The sequence below is a fragment of the Camellia sinensis genome, chromosome 11 (genome assembly GCF_055761805.1).
Source record: "Camellia sinensis isolate YWXY chromosome 11, ASM5576180v1, whole genome shotgun sequence".
NCBI lineage: Eukaryota > Viridiplantae > Streptophyta > Magnoliopsida > Ericales > Theaceae > Camellia > Camellia sinensis.
Genome location: NC_138971.1, coordinates 173,758,238 through 173,780,748, shown reverse-complemented (window position 1 = coordinate 173,780,748; position 22,511 = coordinate 173,758,238). Strand labels below are relative to the sequence as shown.

At 33.0% G+C, this 22,511-nt stretch overlaps 1 protein-coding gene and 1 pseudogene across 2 annotated transcripts; both read right to left on the bottom strand.

The window, feature by feature from the left end:
- Positions 1-11,486: 11,486 nt before the first annotated feature.
- Positions 11,487-20,191, bottom strand: LOC114272358 (uncharacterized; annotated as a pseudogene). The gene is made up of 19 exons (XR_014345136.1): positions 19,914-20,191; positions 19,757-19,825; positions 19,454-19,652; positions 19,250-19,334; positions 18,511-18,633; positions 18,298-18,366; positions 18,069-18,150; positions 17,921-17,980; positions 17,753-17,805; positions 17,500-17,666; positions 16,200-16,380; positions 15,165-15,222; positions 15,033-15,080; positions 14,709-14,954; positions 14,264-14,325; positions 13,700-13,756; positions 13,462-13,552; positions 13,206-13,333; positions 11,487-11,871 (listed from the first exon to the last, which is right to left on the bottom strand). The product of XR_014345136.1 is annotated as an uncharacterized LOC114272358 (transcript).
- LOC145803053 (uncharacterized) lies at positions 20,091-20,845 on the bottom strand. Its single transcript, XM_082896368.1, has one exon. It carries the CDS (start codon positions 20,843-20,845, stop codon positions 20,336-20,338), a length of 510 nt encoding a protein of 169 aa, XP_082752494.1. The 3' UTR covers positions 20,091-20,335.
- Between the last annotated feature and the right edge of the window lie 1,666 nt (positions 20,846-22,511).

The following is a 22,511-nucleotide window of genomic DNA, read 5'->3' as shown; positions in this document are numbered from 1 at the left end:
GTGGATCATATTCATAATTTAATTTGCACAATTCGCTTGTTTTGCAAGCTAAAATCTCTGAATAATTATTTTTGTATTTCTATTTTTTTCCCATATACTTAAAGAATTATGTTATGATTGTGTTTTAAAGAAGAAAAAAGAAAAAGAAAATTGAGGACCTAATATGCCGCTCTCTTCCCATTGTTATATTTCCTAAACTTTTTAAATATAATTATAGAAGTCTTTGAAATTTGGTATGTACAATCATGTAGATTATGATTCCAATTAGAATAAGGTAATTCTAGGAATAATAATCTCAAATTTTAAGGAAGCAATACTTATAAATTTTGGTAATGATTTAGGGGATTTAAAAATTACCTTAATTTATATAAATTATATTTTGAGCTAATCATAGAATGACATGTGTGTTTTAAGTGTTATAAAACTCAAAAAAATTGAAAAAATTGGGGTGAGACTCTCAACTTCAAAGAGGCTACTACACTTTTACTTAAATTATTTAATAATAATCTGATTTTATCATCTACCAATACTCTATTAATTTAATTGTTTACACGAATGATTTGTTCGATAAATTTTACAAAATAAATTATTTACATATAGAGATAACATGAATTGCGTTGTGATGGAACTAGCATATCACCCGTGCTATGCACGGGATAAAATAATATATAATTTATTAAAAATACGATAATTATATTTAAATTTTTTATATTTTGTCTCTTGTAAAAAAAAAATTATATAAGTTTAAGTGTTTTGTTTCAAATATTCCTTTACTATAACATATAGTATAGATAAATTAAAATTGTTGCATTAACAATTAATAATTAAAATTATGCTTTGTTATAAAAAAAATGACATAGTTATAATATTTCACTATTTTAGAGTAAAAATATATGAACTTTAAAAACTGGTCATATTGATTTTTGAAAGGGAAATAATTAAATAAATTTTAAAAACTTAACGAGTAAAAAATAATCATCGTAAAAAATAAAATTTCTAAATGCTCTACCATTTAATAATAAAATTGGTTGAATTATTTATTGAAATATAATGTTGACATCAATAATAGCTGTGACTAGATGATTTATTGGTAAAATGACCATTTGTTATAAAATAAAAAACTTCATGGGACATGATATAATTTTTAAAATCACGTGAAATAATTCATATTTTAAATAAATCTCGGATGTGTATTCATAATTTATTCATTTATTTAACTACCTAAAAAAAAATAACTCGACATGTTTTATCTATAACTTTTTTTTTTTTATGTACATATAATTAAAACATACAAGGCAGAATTAGAAATGAGTATATTCGGGAAATGGTTGGAGTAGCACCGATAGAAGATAAGTTTAGAGAAAATCGATTGAGATGGTTTGGTCATATTCAACAGAGACCAACAGAGGCAGTAGTGAAGAGATGCGATGCTATAACGGTAGATGGAAGTGTTAGGGGACGGGGTAGGCCTAAATTAACGTTGGTTAGCGTTGTAAATAGAGATATGGATCTACTTAATTTGACTAACGAAATGGCCTTTGATAGGGCCGCGTGGAGAAATATGATTCATGTAGCCGACCCCATTTGATGGGACTTAAGGCTTGGCTTGGTTTGGTTTATAATTAACACATAAGCCATGTCACAGTATTAGAAAGGATTTGTTTTTTTTTTAAGTTGTTATTTAATTTAAGAGAGCGTTTGGATTTAATAGGTCTAACCATCTTAATTTTTATATAAATATTTTACCTAATAATTCTTAAAATAAAAATCATTGAAATTATGTACATTAGGGGAAAGGGGTGTCTGCTGTACGGTAAAACGGCACAATTTTGTGCGTTTTGTTTTTTTTTTTCAACATAATATTTCTTTGTTTTGTTTTTTTGTTGGTGTGCGCTGCAATTGGTTACTTTCTAGTTTGCGCACACCTGTCAACATTACATTACTTTAAGAAAAATTAACAAAAATAATAAGGGAAAATTATAAAAAAAATCTCAAATTTTGGTTTTTGTAACAAAATAAATAATGAGTTTTTAATTTTATTAATTCAAACTTTAATTTTTTATTTGTTTTTAATTTAAACTATTGACCTATTTTCGTTAGGTAACTTGATAGAAAATGATATTTTAGACATTTTATGTATATCTATATTGAGTTTAATGACTAAAAAAAAAATTGTGAGTTTTACCTAACAAAAATAGATGAATTGTTGAGATTAAAAACAAATCAAAATTTTAAAGTTTAAATTGATAAAATTAAAATTTCATAATTTATTTTATCACCAGGATCACTATATGAATTTTATTTTTATTTTTTATAATTTCTTCAAATAATAATAATATAATAATAACAACAACAACAATAATAATATTGTACTCATTCAGACAAATCAATAAAAAAAAAATCATAAAATCCTTAAAAAATTACTGTTAAATTTACTTGCAACGATGTGTATTATTACATATTATTTATTGATTTGTTGAAAAATCAACCAATATACTCTGATAAATATCAATGTCAAATAAAATATAACTAGTCTCATTTAATGTTTAAAAACATTAAAAATGTAATACTCAATAAATAATAAATTTCAATTCATGTGAATTTTCAAAAATAAAATAAAAAATATGCAAGTAGATATTCCTCCTTATTACAATAAATGTCTATAAAGATTTGTAAAATTTTATTTTGTTTTGTTTTAAACCCAAAAAAAAAAAAATTGGAAGAAGAAGAAACTGTGTCGTTTGGCAAGCTGCTGTGATTAGGCGCGGAACACTCCTCCCTCCATATTGAAATTATGGAAATCATATTTTACCTAAGCAAGCTGATTCATATTTTACCTAAGAATTCTTAAAATAACAATTAATTCTCTTTCAAAAATACACAGCTTTTGCCTTTCCACTCTCTCTCTCTGTGTGTCAAAGATGGCCGCACAGAATTCCAAGTTCAAGCTTTTCTCCGGCATCCTCCGCTGCCTACTCTGCGTCGGCAGCCTCCCATCCGACCCCACCACTGACATCCCAACCACCATCACCACCACCACCACCACCACCGACGTCCCAACCACCACCACCACCACCACCCAAGTCAAGACCCCAGGAGTAGTCGCAAGACTCATGGGTCTAGACTCACTCCCAGAGTCCAAGAAGGTTTCTAGGAGGAAGGAAGGTCAGACGAAAAAAGGTGGAGTTTCTGTGTTTTAATTTGTTTCTGTGTTTTGTTTGCTTGATTACTTTTTTTTCTCCACTTTGTGCAATGTGATTTCAATTTCACTTTCTTTTTAATTCACTTTCAAACAAAGATGTGAGCCTCTCTGCAAAAGTTAAATAAATAAATAAAGTAATTCACATCTGCTTAAAAATTGACAGATAAATTATAAATACATTCCCTGAAATTTAGTTCAAATACATATTGTCTCCTGTAATTTTAACCATTGATAGAGGGAGGACATTGGGTTAAGGAAAACTCATCTAATGATGATGCAGGTTTTTTGAGGCCCAAGTCTAGAGAGTCCAAAGAAAAAGCTAAGGAGATTACTAGGAAAATGAGAGGAAGTTTATGCGGTGAGCCGATGGATTTGCCCTCCATACTTGAGGGATATGCTGGGGATGAGAGCTCATATAATGTGTCTGGAAGTGATTCTGGAAGTGAATTAGAATTGACAATATCGACTCCCAGAAAGTCCTTTCACCGGAGTAACCGACCTAGACCTTCATTTGTAAGTAGGGAGGCCAAGAAGAGACACTCAGAGAGGTGGAAGATGTCCCAAAGGTATCAGAATGTTGGAGCAGTTGGTAAAGCCAGCAGGCCAGAGAATTTTTATCCAATGACTGGTTTGGATGGATCCAGTGACAGATTTGTTAGCAATAATGAAATTGCTGAATGGGATAGTCCTTTGGGTATTAGTCTTAGGGATGGTTGGAAGGATAGTATCAGAATTTCATCCCGATCGAGATATTTTGCTGCTTCATGTACTAGCTTTGGTGGCCCTAAAACAAACATGCAATGTGGAACTCTTGGCCAGGACAGTTATTTGATGGCTGGAGAAGCCATGAATCGGGGTAAAAATAAGGCAATCAGGAGAAATTCCAATAAGAAAGAAGATTGTTCATCTAGAAAAATAAGATCCAATAATAAGAAATCTCAATCCTCTCGCTGCACTTATCGTGGTAGTACTGATTCCTTCGGGGAAGAGCAATTTAACCTATCTCAGGTGGAGATCAACCTTGGAAAGAAAGATCCTGCAGAACAGAATTCTTTAGTTTCTCATATGCGGACTCATAACATCAACGGTAAAAGTACAATTAATGATGCTGAGGTGGATGGTGGACATGCGGATATGTATTCTGAATCTCTTGATGAGGAGTTGCCCTCAAAACCATCATCTTGTTTGTTAGGAAATCCTACTTCTTCTACCCCTGGTCCGGAGGATTCAAAAGCACAGGATTCAAATGCAGATGGACTAATGCTTACACCAAGTGACAAAGATGTTGGCCAAGGATTTGTCTCGGTGTCCGAGGACAATGAAGTATTTAATGATGAGAGTTGGGAATCTGTCTATCTAGCTGATGTGCTAATCGACTCTGGATATGATGATGCTGACCCCGACACTTTCGTGTCAACATGGTACTCTCTCGATTGCCCTCTGGACCCTCGTTTATTTGACAACGTCGAGGAGAAGTATTCCAATGAGACAACGTCATTGAGGTCTGAAAGGAAGCTCCTGTTTGATCGCATAAATTCTGGGCTCTTTGAAATGTTCCAGCAGTTCGTGGACCCACTCCCGTGGGTGAAGCAGCCAACAGGGAAGGTGGGCCTTACAAGGCAGAAACATGGGATCGGTTACGAGCTGCATAAGTTGTTGGCAAGTGAAGAGAAGAGCATGCATGAGGACGTGACAGAGAGGGTGTTGGATAGGGAGATGCAGTGGCTCGATCCTGGGGATGGCGTGGACGCGATAGGTATGGAAATTGAGAAATTGTTGATGGATGACCTAATAGTGGAGGTTGCGAATATGTTAAGTATCGATCAGAACTCGATCTTTGAAATGTCCCATCAGTTCGTGGACCCACTCCCGTGGGTGAAGCAGCCAACAGGGAAGGTGGGCCTTACAAGGCAGAAACATGGGATCGGTTACGAGCTGCATAAGTTGTTGGCAAGTGAAGAGAAGAGCATGCATGAGGACGTGACAGAGAGGGTGTTGGATAGGGAGATGCAGTGGCTCGATGCTGGGGATGGCGTGGACGCGATAGGTATGGAAATTGAGAAATTGTTGATGGATGACCTAATAGTGGAGGCTGCGAATATGTTAAGTATGGATCAGAACTCGATTTTAGGCAGAGCTAGAGACAAGCGAATGGAATTAAACGGAATGGAATAGTAGGTGGAGAAGATGGGGAATAAAATATTGAGAAAAATACTCGATATTCATACCATATATTAGCATATGTTTTTTTTTTACTGTTAAGTTTAGTAGTTGTAGTCTTGTTTTTTTTTTTGAGCTGCAGTCTTTCTGGAGCTGGAGTCTGCACTGCAGTCTTACTAGTGTATGTTGCTCTTATGTTTGGCCTGCTAAGCAAACTTGAATGCAGTAATCAAAGGGGATCCTCATCCACATGCAGAGTTATGCTAATGATTTGTGGTTGCTGTTGGGTTTCTGCAGTTTGCTATTTTGGTGTGCCTGCTGCTGTAGGATGTCTTGGGGCTACCTCCAGCTGCAGTATTATGCTAATCTGGCTGTGCCTGCTACTGTATGCTAATTTTGCTGTTTAGGAGTGCAGGATTGAGGCTGATGTTTAGGAGCTGGTTGTTTGCTGGTCTGCCATATGGTATTGGAGATTTTAGGAGGGAAGCTGGTCTGCTTTGTGCAGCTGGTCTGCTCTGTTTGCTGTATGCTATTCATATAAGGCTCAGAAAGTGGATGGGTATGGATGGCTGCTGTGGTCTGCAGATGGTGTGCCTCCGTCAACAGATTTGGCCTACTGCTGGCAACTCAAGGAATGTGATGCTGGTGTTCTGCTTTTCAGTTCTGCTTTTTTATCTGAATTGGTGATCTGCTGAGATCTGAATTGGTGATTTGCTGGTCTGCTATGCTTAGGTGCTAGGTTTGGTTGGTTGGTTGTTTTATTTCAGATGTTTGGCTGGTGGTCTGAATTGGGTGGCCGTTCTAATGTTACTATGGTCTGTTCTTTATCGTTGGTCTCTCACTAACTTGGGGTGTTAGCAAATGATAGGATGAGCTTTGTGGTGCCAACCTAGTTGGGATCATTTAGCTTATTGTGATACTTTTGCACTTCCCTTATCATTATTGATGTAATTTGTCTTGTACCTTGTACTTGTTTATTCCATCAATAAAGTTTTTTTTTTGCCGATCAAAAAAAAAAAAGTTCAGTAGTTGTAACATTTGAGTTTAGTAAATCTTTATGACTGAGGATGTTTTAGGATGAAAAACTGTGGATGAATATAGGGTCCTTGATCAAGTTTAGTTTTTTGTTTCAATAAATTCATAGATTCTAGTGGCTACCCTCATGTTTGAATAATTCTTAAATTTTTATTTTTGAAAAAAAGGGAAGAGAGACATGGCACACCCTATCTACTTTGTTTTTTATGCAATTACATGTCAAACTGAATAATTTTGGGTTGAAAATCTACCATTGCTTTTAAAAATATTTTCTAAGTAATTCACCAATTGTATATAATTCACTCTAAAATGGATTCAGTTGGTTGAAAATCTACCATGGCTTTAAAAAGTATTTTCTAAGTGATTTACCAATTTTATATAATTCACCCTATAATGGATTCAGTAGTGAAGTCAATTGAAAATAACTTATGCATAAAATGAAACATTAGGGGTAGGATACTACAAACACGCCCAAAATCCACGCTCCCTACCTATGCTAATTTTATTATCCCGTACAATTGACAACTAGCGCCCTCAATTTTTTATTTTCAGTTTTTCGTCTTTTGTATACAATATGATCATAAAAATTATTAATATTTTCGGATTATCATACAACATTGTCTATATTTTTTTTTATCTTCATATGACATTGTCTATATGATAATTAATCTCGGCAAATGAGAAAAATCACAACACACAACCATCATTTGTCTTTTAATTATCTAATAAAGGTATAAATCTCCATATTTCAGTCATGCAATATTTTACTACATGATTAATTTAAAATATCACATAAATAATATCACATAATGTTTTGAAATTACTAAATAATTACCCTATGATCATGGTTTTTCTACCAAACTATATGTTAGGATTGAAATTTTAGCACATCTTTAAAAAATAAAAATAAAAAGTAGCATTATATAAACGAATGTAAATCATCATGATAGTTTACACGAATCTACATTACTTGTTACCTCTTTTCTCTTCTCTATCCTATTGGATCTTATTTGATTCTTATGATGATTTTTGTGACATGAATAATTTTATAAATTAATAAAATTTAAAGAGACAAAAAAAGAAACATGTGATATTTGTTTCGTTTACCCATCAAGTGATATGAAATTAAGCTTAAGAGGTTGTTTGGGAAACTGATAAAATAAAATAAAATAAAAAATCATTAAAAACGTTTTAAAAAATCATATAAAAAAGTTAAAGATTCATTTCTTTCTTTTTGTACTTCTTTCTGTAAAAATTCAAAGAATTATTCTCAAACACTTTATTTTTTTCACCTCATAATTTAACAAAATTACTAAAAAATCATTTCCTTCACAAGCCCTAAGTATAAATGCATATATATATATATATATATATTTTTTTTCTTACTCCGATAAGAGCGTCTCAAATTTTTACTTAGATTTTCCATCAAATTTAAATTTGTTAAAATACGCACACTTTTGTTACTCCAACCATGGCATCAAACCCATATCAAATGAAAGGAAAATAAAAAATTTCATCAAATTGAGGAAGGCTTCATCGTTCCTCAAATTTTTACAAATAACCGTTACTTTTGCAGAGGCTTCACCGTACACTGGATGACCGGCCGATTGTCCTCCCGATCAACTGATTGTTTGATGAAAATTTACATAAGTTTGACGACCTCCTGGTCAACCAATTGTTTAATAAAAATTAAAAAATTAGCATTAGAACACATAGTATCATATAAAACTTTTCATTAATTTTTTATTCAAATTTAATATCAATTTTTTTTTTTGAGTAAGCATTAGAGATACTCTAATAGCTGTCTAATTGTCTAGCACATGAGCTGGGTGTCCATTATCCCCCTAATACAGCCAAATGGAAAAAAGAAAAGCAACTCAATGAGGACACAAAGAGGAACATACCTATACATACATGGTTATTGGAGACTGGAGAGAAAAGAGAAGAGAAGAGAAGATGGGCTGGTTCATCTCCAAATTACAACAACATTATTTTTATTAGAATGCCTTTAACCCGGATTGATTTTGTTATATAAATATATGAAAACAATTTTATCTCATATTCTTGTGAGCTTATTTGATAGTCTCAAAATTATATATTTGATTATTTAAAACAAACTTTTCAATTAATTAATGTGTATTTGATTTTGTTGTTGAGCCAAATAAAATAAAATAAGATTGAATATATGTTTAGCTTTGGTTGTGAACCTTGGAAGAAAAAAAAGATAAAAAAAGAAGGTTATGTTGGGTTGGGGAAAATCCAAACCCATTAAGAGATGGAGAGGTTAGTACCCATGGGGAATGGGGAATAGGGAAAAATTATTATAGGGGAATGGGGATGGGGAATTAATATCCATCCCATTAACCCCATTGTTATCCCTAGCGATAGAGAGGGAGAGGAGAGGAGTAGAAAATAAGAAGAGGGAGAGGGAGAGAGACGCTGAAGAGAGAGAGGGGCGCTAGTTTGTTTAGGGTTTGGTTTGGAAACAAAATATATATGTATATATATATATATGGGGTCATTTTACACAATTCGCGACTAAACATTTTGGTTGCCAATTAGTTTTATAAATCCCTCCAAAATTTGAAATGTCTCCCTCCAAAAATTTTAGTTTTTTGGCAACTAAAATTTTTTTTAGTCACTAAAAATAAATTTGTCGACCAAACTTTTGGTCGCCAAAGATAAAAATTAATTTTTTATTTTTTATTCTGCGACTAAATTATTTTAGTAGCTAAAACTAACTATACAGCGACTAAAATATTTTTTAATCGCTGAAAATAAATTTTTGGCGACCAAACTTTTGGTCACCAAAGATAAAAAGTAATTTTTTATTTTTCATTCGGTGCCTAAATAATTTTAGAAGCCAAAACTAACTATACAGCGACTAAAAAATAATTTTTTGACGACCAAAAGATAAAAAGGTAATTTTTTATTTTTCATTTGGCGACTAAATAATTTTAGTAGCTAAAACTAATTATACAGCGACAAATATTTTTTAGTCACTGAAAATAAATATTTGGCGACCATGGTTTTGGTCGCCAAAAATAAAAAGTTAATTTTTATTTTTCATTCAGCAACTAAACAATTTTAATAGCCAAAACTAACTATACAACGACTAAAATATTTTTTTAGTCACCAATTGTGGCAAATTTAGCGACTAATTTTTTTTAGTCGCCAATTGTGATATTTTTAGCGACTAAATTTTTTTTTAGTCACCAATAGTCAATATACCCTGACTAAAAAAATTTAGTAGCTAAATATTATACTTTTGCCGACTAATACAATTTTTGGTCCCCAATTCCACAACTTTTGGTGACCAAAATATTTTTAGTTGGCAAAAGTAGTCGCCAAAAGTGTATTTTCTTGTAGTATATAGTTATAAAAAATTTAAACCTTATTATGAGCACATAAGATTTGTGTGATTAACTGGTTCATGCGAATTAGACCTTGGTTAGTTTGACTAATTAGCCCGAAATTATTTAGTGTTTTATGATCAATACAAGTCTTTTAATTTTGTCAAATTAAAAGAAGTTGCAATATGAAATATGAACTTTTGAAGAACCATTAAAATACCAAAAGGATGGACAAGCATGAGAGCATGGCCAAGAATTGGTTTCATAAAAATAAAAACAAAAGAAAAATTTTGATATGCAAATAAAAATTTGTACAAAATAATGTCATAGATTTGAATTCGTTCATTTCAAAAGAAAAAAAGAAAAAAAAAAAGAGAGGCCAATATTAAACTGATTTATTATTTTAAAAATGTCGTTGACATAAATAAAATGCATCAATATATGATAATGACATTTTTAAAATAATAGGTTAGGTGTTTTGGTTTAAAATCACTGATACAAATTTGCATGACATTTTAAAAATAATAAGCTAGGTCTTATAGTTTAAAATGAATTGATATAAATCTCCAAAATCATATTCTATATAAGTGATTTTTTGTTTCTTCTTTTTTTTGGTATACTCCTTATGTTTATATATTTGTCCAATATACAAAGAATATAGGATATCAAACAAACAACATAGTAAAATCAATTATGGATTCAAAATTTATTGATTCAGTTCCACCCATGAGCTAGTTGGTATTTCAACTGAAAATGAAAGGATAAAAAATAATACATCAATATAAATGTTTTTAAAGACCCATTTTTATATCCAAAAATGGAATTAAGAATTGACTAGATACATAGTCTAATCACATGATTTTATATCCCAAACCAACACAATAAAACAAAATTATCATACAACTAAATTTTGAAAACTTTTCTAATTTTTTCCCCCCTTATGTACATGACATTTCTAATTTTCATTTAATAATATTATTGGGCTAATTGAAAGGTTCTGCGTTGTACTCACCATACAAAGCTTAGACCAAACTGTGAAAATTTTGTTTTCAATCCAAACAAGGCCATAACAAAAATCTCTTCTCAACAAAGGCCATATGATAGGCAAATTTCGATTCACTGTTACTGTGGCATATATCTGACCCCAATTCATTGAACAAAAACAATTTTGAATTCATACTACTAGGTCTCACTGTCATACACAAAAAGCAATGAATCAGTAGTCCTTACAATTTTCGGAACAGCGTTGCCTCTGCTCAGCTCCACACACAATTTCTCCACGTGACGGCCAATGGCCTGCCGCTAGAGTTTTAATAGTCGATGCATCTTTGCTCTACAACCATTCCCTTGACATTGACAATCCTACCCTAAAAACAGATCTAGATGACAGGTTTGTTTGTCTACCAAACTAAACCTAGAACAGCCAAACTAAGCAAAACATATTAGCAAACTGCAGTTTGTGGAGGGGTGGAGGGGAGAGAGAACTAAGCAATTACTTCCATAAATCCAAAATTCAAACACAGCCTAAAGAGTTTCATTGTTCTATGTCCAGGTACATACTGCAACAAAAAGGGAGTATAAAATAAAAAAATGGAGTAGAAAAATAATTTCGAAGTGATGGAAGTACAAGTGATTTTTATGCATTAGATTGTGCAAGTCTATCATGTACCTTCATCACTTTGAAATTATTTTTTTCTACTCTCCCCTTCTTTGAAATTCGCCCTAACAAAAATATCTTCCTGCAATGCACTCTAAAAGAGTATTTTTTCATCTCAAACTGTTCGCATACACGAAGAAAAAATGCAGAGATAAAAGATTTAAGAAAAGAAAGAAACAACATTATGCATGCATATTAAAAGGTCAGCATGCATGGCTGCTTTGTCACACACCTCCCCTCCTATTCATACATGAAAACAAAAACAATTCTCAATCAGATCACTGGCATGCTAACCAAAGAAAATAGCAGCAATATTACATAAACAACCAAGAATGAACAAAATAATCCCTAATTCCTACACCTTTAACCGCGACGCGCTAATCTGCTATCTGCTGCACCTTCTTTTCTAACATTGATGTCCCCTTAAAAATCGTCAACTGGAGGTTCCTCGGATACTTCAATAACTGCTCAAACATGTTTATATCAGTTAGTACTGAAGCACTGGCTGTGAACATAAACATGGGACACAAATAGTACCAAAGTCGATGCCCAATTAAACCATGAAAGTACCCATTTTGCCAACACCCTTTTTCATAGTGGAAATGTTAAAAAAAAAAATTCCTTCTTAAAAGAAAAAAGAAAGAATTTATAGTAACATCTTCACTTGTATAAATATGCAGTTGTTTCAATCCTATCTCATGGCATACATGCAGTGGTGAAGCCAAGAAATTAAATCAAAGGTGGACACTTATTAATTATAACATTGAAAATTTTTACAAAAATATTTCACATAAATTTTTATGATTGACTTCAAGAAAGATAAATAAAAAATATATATATATATATATATTATTTGTAACTAGTATATCATAGACAATATAAAAAAAAAAAATCATGGATATAAGTTTTAAAATAAATTATATAATAATAAAGTAATTTTTTATAAAAAGTTTAGTAAAAATTCAATATAATAGTAATATCACGTCATCATTAACATATGATATTACCAATCAATAGTAAAGAAACATATAGAGGATGAACCCTAAATGTCAAATGTAACTAACAATTCAATAAATTCCATATCTTCATTGAGATTAATTATAATTGTATGTCAATAATGATAGACATCACCATTGTATTGAAATTTTCATAGCTAATAATATGACTTATCATAATATCTTTATTTTCAATAAAAAAACAACCATTATTATTCTCATAATTTTAAAAATGTCATTGATATTTCACTCTAAATAATATTTTATAATTTTTTTATTTAAAATATTTTTTTTATGTTTGCAAAAAAAAAAAAAAAAAATTATTCCAAAACCCAAGAGAGGCACGTGACCTCCTAGACCCACTGTGCATACATGTTATGTACCTCCTTCCGAGGCATACAAAACTGTAGAGTTGCGCATTAACTCAAAATTGAAGCAAATGTATTTTAAGGTTGACACTGTAAAGAAAGAACCTCAAACAGTGTCCGATCGGGAAAGACAAGATTTGGTAATTAACAAAATGTGATTTATTGATCACTTTGATAACAAACCCATATCATCTAAAACCACAAAATCTATGTTCTTCCCTTACCCAATTATAGAATGGCAATGAAAAGTTCTAGCTACACATCTCTGGTCAAATGCACTGACAAAAGTAACTAATATGCGGTGCCAAATACCGAGTGTAGCATAGAATGCATTCCCATTGCATTTTTCATGCAGACTGGAGATTCTATAAGTTTAAGGTAAAAACATGGGAGAAAAAAATTTGAGCCATTAATTAAGTTGTAGAAGAGCATTACCCTTTCATCACTCATCTTTCTGAAACCTAATTTTTTCGTCCAGATTGATTCAGCTTCCTCAGCAGCAGGGAGTACCAGGTTTTCAACATTCAGGGAATACAATAGGTTCTTGATACATGAAAACAATGCTTGGAAATATCCCCACAGATAAAAAAAAAATCATCAACACAAACAAAAATGAAGGAATAACTCCGGCTGCATAGAAAGGGAAAAAATCAATAAATAAAGAAAATTAAAAAACAAAAGAAAAACTTACTTTTCCTTGATTCTCTCTACTTGTAGCCACTAGAGGAAGCTCAGCAACCTCACGTCCAAAAATCCTCAGAAGACCAGCTGAAACAACTGACCTGTGCACGACAATTTGGAATCCAATGATTAAAAAATAATAAGAACATAAAACTAATAACAACCATTAACAAAAATGAAAATGAAAATGAAAATGTAAAGTAAATTAATTAAACATGCAGAAACAACTTTAATGTGAAGCAGCTTACTTTACGATTAAAACGACACAGTACATTCCACCAAATTCTTGCCCAGATATATTTCTCCTGCATTAAGTACAACAAAGGGCATTTTAAACAGGTTTGGTAGATTAACCAAAAACAAAAAGATCAATAAGAAGTCAGGGAAATTTAACTAGTGAAGCAAACAATCTACTTACATAGTGCCCTTTTTCTCCTTATTTTTCTATTCTCAAATTTCATTAAATAAAACCAATCCTTTTCTCCTAATTGAACCTTATGGTCAATCTTTGAAAAGCACATAATGTGAGTTGAACAATTCTAGGACATAAAATAAAGCTTCGTTTATAAGCAAAATTCATATTTTCCTCCTCCAAAATGCATTCTTTTTAATAATGTATACTTGATTAATGTAGTCACAAGTATTTGTTGACAACCTACAAAATAACTTCATTTCACACCAATTCATTAATAGAGGGAAATGATGAAATTTTCCTCACAAAGCACTTAACTTTCTTCCGTATGGCATAAGTTTTGGTAGATACACCCTTCAGATGAAGAGCTACTTAAGCACAATGTACAATGATAACTTACCCACAGACCATAACAGGTATAAGATCACGACCAGAAGTTGCAACAATAGGATCAAAACATTCCTGCCAAAGATGAGACATACAAATAGGTTTAACCCCCCAATAAAATTAAGTAATAAAAGAAAGTATAACATAACAAAAAGGAGTATCTTTATACAACTGCTGTCAGAAGGACTATACAGCAAAAGAAAAAAGAAGTCAAAATCAAAACCATTTTTGGACAAAGATACATTTAAGATATAGCATAGAGAATCAATATTAACCAAATGCCCCGAAGAGGTCCTGGCCCCCAGATCTGTTTCTTCTAGCACATCATATTACATTATGTTGCTAAAGAGAAGTAACCGAGAAGTAGCACTAGAATAGATAAGAACAAAATTAGACAGGCTGTTACAAATTTTAAAAATCACGTTTTGCTATTCTACATGGTATCAGCAAAAACTTACTCGAAAAATTGCAGCAGTCCTAGACAGTACTGGCAAATGTTCTGGATAGCAACTTCTCCCACTTAAAATCTGCCATTGAACATCATTTGAAACTCCATCTGTAAATCCTTTCTCAACATGTTTTCTGTGTATTGCATATGACACTGAAGCTGGAATCATCTCCGCACCAACTAAAACTAAATTTTGTAGTGCCACATGGATCCTATTGCAGTCATCACAACAAAATCACTTATCCCTGGGCAGTTCCTGCACCAAATGTGAGAAACTATACTGAGTCGCTGAATAAATACATGTCGAAAGCATTACAAAGATTCTAAAACCTACTTTTAAATCACAGAGGCCACTGTCACGCAAGCAGCCAACATTCTCACACTAAACAGCAATAAACAGTCAGATTTAGATAATTAAAAAAAACACACATATGGTAAAATATATAAGGGAAAATGCAAGCCCTACTTGGTCACAGAGCATAATTGTTCGTTCATCAAAATTTTCAACACTAAAATCGTGAGCCCTGTAAAGATAACAAAGAAAATCAATCTTACTAACAACAAAGAAGTGGACATGACTTAATGAAAGGGCATAGATGGAGAGAATTGGGATAATTAATTTTCTGGAGGGAATAAATAAGCATATGGGTTAATGAAATAACAGTGAATAATTTTGTAAGTCACACAATTTGATGTTGTGTATAGCATGAAATTTCTATATTGGTATAAATTTTTTGTACTTTTACTGTTAAACTGCAAGTTAAAAGCAAAGGAGCTCCTGGCCTTCAAAACCTAAAATGGCCTTCTGAGGAAAGCCATGTTCAACCTTTGGGTTAAATGAAACTATTGGTTTCTAAATTTCTAATCATTACCATCGATTCTACATGGCCTTCTGAGTAAAGCCATGTTCAACCTTTGGGTTAAATGAAACTATTGGTTTCTAAATTTCTAATCATTACCATCGATTCTACTGCGGCCAGTTTCACTTTTACTATTATTCCTTCATTATCGGAATAGCCAAAATGACAAATATTCAAGAATTAAAAGTTCTTGTCATAGTTTGCGACTTTGAAACCAATAAGTTAGTCCTTCTAGCAGCGGTACACAAGTGAAGAAACAGTCGAAAACAGAATAAGTGCATACCAAATGACAGAATAAGTGCATACCAAATGAGACTCTAAATGAAGAGATAACAATTAAAAGGAGCTGACATGAGATAAAAACCCATTCAGACCACTGACACAACAAACTGACCCTGATAAACATGGAACTATACTAATAATTAAATGTGTATATATTTAACAAATCAATGAGCCTCAAGGAAAATATAAGATTGTGACCTTTTGATCAACACTCTTGGAAGAGCCCATCATACACAAAACTGCTATTTGGGTTCTCAGGATTACAGAGCAATGTATAAAATCCATAGAAGAAGTAATTAATTTCTTCATTATAAGAGAACTTTAACCAAAATTTTATTGAATGACTACACTAAACCAACCTGCAAACAACGCAACCACCTATTTCAATTTATGGGGCTTTAACAACTCATGTCAACTGAATTATAATATGTCTTCCCGTATTTGAGGACTCTCCAGCAGATTTTCGTCCAAAACCAAATTTATCTCTACAATATGGGCAGTGCCAGTCACCTTTAGGTGCACACTGTAAATCCAAACAAACTGAAAGAAGCCACAAGAGAGAGTGGGAAAAGGGAAGAGTAAAAAATAATTGATAAGTATTTATATAACAGAAGAAAAACAATGAAAATGTATATTTGGTTAAACATAAGTTAGATACGCTTAAATATACTAGCTTATTTGAGTGTAGGGCTTGTCATTTAACGCTTTCAAATTGTAATGTAAAGGTTGTAAATTGGCCTTACCTTGCAATACTTCAATTGAGTACTAAAATAACCGATCAATAACGCAACCAAGAAGAAGCAAGTCATTTATAAATACTTCAAGACCGCTTTTAACAAATTGTGTTTCACTTTCACCACCATTATATGATTCCCTAAAAAGCACATTGGGCAAGCTTGGTATTACTTATAAGAGTTAGCTTTTATGTTTATAGCTTTTCAAATTATTAGCTCAAAATAATTAAAACAAGTTGTAATTTTGTTTGGTTCAGATTTTGATAATATGTGAAAAAAGTTGAGCATGGTGGCTAAATAAGTTGTCACATAGTTTTTTTATTGTGCAAATATCCCAAATGCCCTCAAAAGTCTTTTTATACCAGTAAAAACAAAAGATACGAGGCTCTTCTGTCCATACATATTTAATGGTTTTGAAAATTTTTTTTTTTTTAAAAACTACAAATTTTAACTTTAAAAAATCTCACTTTTTTTTGTCAAATAAGCTGAAAAAATCAAATAAGTTATAATTTAAAATTGCAACCAAACAACATTAGTCGACTTTTTTTAAGCAAATAAGCTAAAAAAGCTGACTCATAAGTGTTACCAAATGGGGCCATTAGACAAAATGAAACCAAAAAAATACAAGCTTAAAAAGTTGACATGAATTGAGAAAATGTATCCCTTAATGAATGACAATGAACACACAACCAAACCATGGCATATCTACACTACAGTTTTTTGTATCAACTGTTCTAGTATCTACATAGGTTATCTTATTCTACTTTTAGTGCGTAGTAGTCACTTCAATGGTGGAATGTAATTCTTAGAACACCAAATAAGAAATAAATTAAATGTCTGTTGTATAATGTAGAGATGAGAACCACACAATATGAACATCAATCACAACAAGAACAGAGAGAGTACATTCAAGGGAAATACCCACCTGCATGAAAAGCCCGAGGGCATCCATCACAAATAATCAGATCCCCTCCAGCTCCACATGCTGCACACATATCATCACTGCTTCCAGTAGCCAGATTTTGTCCATTAGCCAATGACAGAGATATATTGTGAACCGTCAGTCCACTAGAAGTATAGATGTTCCGGTAGCTGGAGTAAACAATGGAAAATATTAATTCAGCATAGCGTACTCACAATCACCGAACCAATGATAAGTTTTTTTTAAGGCTACTCACGGTTGGCGTCTAGCAGACCATCCAGCAGGAGCCTCAAACTGCGAAGGACTAATCTGCTCACAAAGGAAAATAATCTCATAACTGAGACCTATAAATGTTTGGGGGAAGGGGGGCGAAGAGAAGGGGATCCTAGCACTTTATTCAATAAGTGTTGTGCCAACAATTTACCTCGGTGTGACAACCACTACAAACTATTCCATTTCCTTGTTTGTAGCCCCCAAGTATTCTCTGCAATAAAAATAAAATATATAAAATGAAGAAATTGAGAAGAATATAAACACATCAGCAAAAGAAGAGAGTGCATCAAAAAAACCACCTGTCCTTTGGAATAGTAAGCCAATTCAGCACCATCTAAAAATCCGTTAGGCATGAAAAGTAATCGATGCAGATCATTATCCCTGTAATCAATGTGCAAAATTTCAATAAGCATAAGACTTCAAGCCAAGCCCAAAAAATCCCAGAATTAGAAGCAGACTTCTATAAAAGTACCAAGAAAACTGAGACACCTGACCGGGGAGAAGGAGAATAGAGAGAATAAGTTTTACCTTTTCTTGGTACGACCTTCCGCAGTTTTTTTCTGTTTCACAACTGAACTAGAATGGTAGAAGCTTGGCCTGCACAAAAGATTGCAAAATCAGTGACAGAGAGAATGATGAATTTCATTTTAGTAATCAATTCTATGAAAAAGAATCTTGACTGCTTCAGAAATATGAATTAACTAATATAGATAAGAAAAAACAAATTGAGAGAGAACGAACTTCTTAGCCACCCCTTTTTTCTTCCCCTCTAGCGCCTCCTTCATGCAGTTTTGCTGTTTAAAATCGTAGTTCTGAACATAGGAAGACAAAGTAGGGCAAAGGCTGTCTTCTATCATTTGACCACTGCAGCCAAAAGCTTCAGTTTAGTGATGTTGTTGGCCGCTGAAATAATAACCTAACAATTCTTTGACCACACAAAGTATGAAAAATCAAAATCAAAATAAATAAATAAACTATAAGGAGCCTTCAAAAAACTATGCTTCATAAAATCCTAAACTGACAGAAACCTGCTACTTGGTGGATCTCTTAAGCGATTATGGCCACAAACCATAATCTCTAACACCATTAAGATCACCACAACCATGCATTAGTAGAATGGCAATGTACTGTCAAAAAGAACATCGTACACTTTTATACTTGCAAAATATATGACATGTATATACAGCATGAGTCTTCTAGCAGTATATGATGACACACATGTACTCAAGTTTCACCTTCCTGTTATTATTTGCACAGCACGAAACAGCTTTATTATGTACACAACACATCATATTGGATAATAAATTTGTAAGCTCGAAATGAAACTTTACATGTTAAACAAGTATTTTGAAAATCTGAAAAGAACTCTACCAGCACAAAAGGCCTAACCTTAAATTCCCAAATACAGGGAACCAAACATTCAAAACCAAATATAAAATATATAAATGAGATAATTCCCAAAAGAAAATATTTCATGTACCTTGTGGTAGCATGATGCATCCCAGGAACACTGATGTGACGTCTCTTCTCAGTTTTAACCATATGACTGTTTTCTTGGAGACTTTCTGCGGGTAAAAGTGAATGTCAAAATCAATTCAATAACTAAAAAGACGAGCTTTTGCGAAATCAACAGCTTATGCCTAAGGCACTAAAAAGTAAATTAAAAGCTTGGAATCTGCATCACCTTTCCAAGCCTGGAAAGACTCTTCATTGACAGATGAACCGGCAACGTTCTTTACCACTTCATCTAGTACACTATGTGGTGCAGTCTTGAGTTCTTGGATTACACTATATATTGGCTTCCCATTCTCCAAGTATATGTGGTTGCTCGGGTGTCTAGTTTTGCCACCAGCATGCAACTCAAACTCATAGGCACTGAGTATCTGCTTATGCCATTCAATTGTATGGTAAACAAAATTAAATGCCAAAAACAGCCAAATGACCACCAAAAAAATAATAATAATAATTTTGAGATAAAACAACTTACTTTGGAGAAATTGCATAATGAGCAGCCACACAAATATCCACAGCCTTTTATGATTCCAGGAAGCTCTCTCTACAATCATTTGAAACAGAATAAGAGTTCCACATATTTTAAAGATTGAGTGAAATTTTACCAAAATAAAAATGGAACTACAACGTACCTCCTGTGAAGCAGTAACGTACTTCACCCGAGCTCCTTCTAAAATCCCAGTAGATAAAAGCTTTTTAACAGTTGTGGGATAACTGTCTGGCAGAACCTTCTTAGACATTTTCAGTTCCATATTAGGCTGACATAAAAAAACTTTGCTGCTCATCCACAACCTTCCCATATGAACTTATTTCTGTATTCATATCATCTGATGCTGAATGATTCCACTGGGAAATTCCATCAGACCCAGATCCCACTGCTGTTGCAGATAACTGATTATCATAGTCCTCCTTACGCTTGCAGAATTTGAAGGTCATTTTCCTGATACCAGTGGAGCTGAAATCTTTTGGAATCTCGCGTACAAAAAGGGACGTAGACACTGCTCCAGATGTATCATTTTTACTCCTCTTCTTCATTCAGGCTCTCCTCGGAACTTCAATTCCCAGAACAAGTGGACGAATTCTCACTAGAAGCAACTTGGTTATTGCTCACCAACTCGGCCAGTTGACTACTAATAGTCTGAATGCTGCAAGCATTATCTCTTGGAGACAAATTTGGGTTTGAAACTTCTGAGAATATTTCATCGTTTGAAGTTTCCTTAACCTGCTTGTTAGCAGACTCCAATTCAGTATCACTTAAAGAATCCTTTGCCTGCTTCTTCGTGCAACTAGACTCCAATTCATGCTTGTTAGCGCAAGACTCCAATTCAGTATCACTTGAAGCATCCTTTGCCTGCTTCTTTGTGCAACTAGACTCCAATTCATACTTGTTAGCACAAGACTCCAATTCAGTATCACTTGAAGCTTCCTTTGCCTGCTTCTTTGTGCAACGCTCAACTTCAGTATCGTCCCCTAACCATTCAATTCTCGATGAATTCTCATTTTCCATTCCTCCATCGTCTAACACTGCCACAAAGACTTCCCCTTCACCTTCACCTTCCCCCATCCAAACACACCACCTTTATTTTTTTTCAAATCTACAAGCTATTAGCAGTTCCAGACTTCAGACTCCTCCACAACAGCATTCAAATTGCCGAATCGAACTAAGAAACAAAACCCTAATCCAAATATGATTGAAATTGCACCCACACACACACACACTGATTGGATTAGGATTTGAACTAGCCTGAATGTGAAGCTGAAACAAATTTACAATTAAGTGGCACCCTATATATCATTCAAGCAACAAAACCCTAGCCCAGACACAAACCAACGTATAACACAAGGAAACAACCAATTCAAACCAATCAACTACCATCCAAACCTTTTCGAACTCGAATTGGCGGAGAAAAGACTCGGAAATCGATTCAACATACCTTTTACGTACCCCTGATTCCAAATTGACGCTGAAAAATCTGAATAAACAAGAACAGTTATTCGAGATCCAAAGGTATGAGCACGAACCACCGTTCGAAAAAGCAAACTTCAATATGTACAGATCTGGAATTCACAAAGAAGACTGGGACATGTATATGTATATGTACTGTTGGAGTGAGATGGAATTGAAGGGAATGAAAGTTAGGGTTTTCTTTTCATTTCTAATTGATCTATAAGAACAGCGAACACAGAGAACCAACAAACCAAACTGAAATTTTGGGTTCGCGGTCGACATTGAGAGAGAGAGAGAGAATTGGCGACCAGATTTGGAAGAAACGGGAAAGTGGGGAGCGGATAAAATTAAAACAATGCTCTAAAAAGTCCACTAATAACATGTTACTTCATAAAATAAAAAAAAATACAAAGTCCACTAATAACATGGTATTCCATAAAAAAAAAAAAAATACAACATCAAGGTTAAACCATCAAATCATTCCTGGTGAGGCCCACTGTCACATCATTAGTGATAGCACTAATTAGTGCTCTCACTCATTTTTCAAATTAAAAACAAGAAAAATGCTTTAGACCCCACTGGCGGTGGACCCCCACTAAAGTCGCGCGTTGTGATTGGACAAAAAAAAATTATTTTATTTTACTTTTATTTTTTTTTGAGTTTCAGTCAGTGGAGGCTCGCCACCTCACTGGAAATCTACAGCATGGTTGTAAAAACAAATGGGACCTTATTGAATACTACTACGAGAAACGGTTTAGATTGAGCCACGTCATCCTCAGAGAGATGAATGATTTAGATTTGCTCATTTAAAAAATAATATTCAAAACACTCACACTGAATACTACTCACTCTTTAGGCGTGTTTGGGCTTTTTTTAGTTAATTTATGATTTTTAGTTTTTGAAAAGTTATTTTGAACTGTTTGGTTAAATTTATTTCAAACTGCTTATGATTCTAGTAACTTGTTTTAAGTCAAAAAAATTGATTCTGAAAAACTACTCACCCTTTGTTTTTATTGTCAACTCCTGCTGTGGACATGTTAATTTATCGTTATACTCTTAGATTTTTTTATTTTATATTTTTTAAAAAATAAAAAATGACCCAAATGGACTATAGAATATTATTATTATTTTTTATGAGAAATGTAGACAAGTAATGAATAATAAAAAATAAAAAAAGCTACTTCACAGCTTATTTAACAAATACTACTCAGCAACTTAAATCTATAATTCAACAGCTGCACCAAACAGATTAATAGTTTCTTATTAAAGTCATAATTTATAA

Excerpts from the sequence above, each read along its gene's own strand:
- LOC145803053 (XM_082896368.1), bottom strand. The coding sequence starts at position 20,845 with ATGGGGGAAGGTGAAGGTGAAGGGGAAGTCTTTGTGGCAGTGTTAGAC.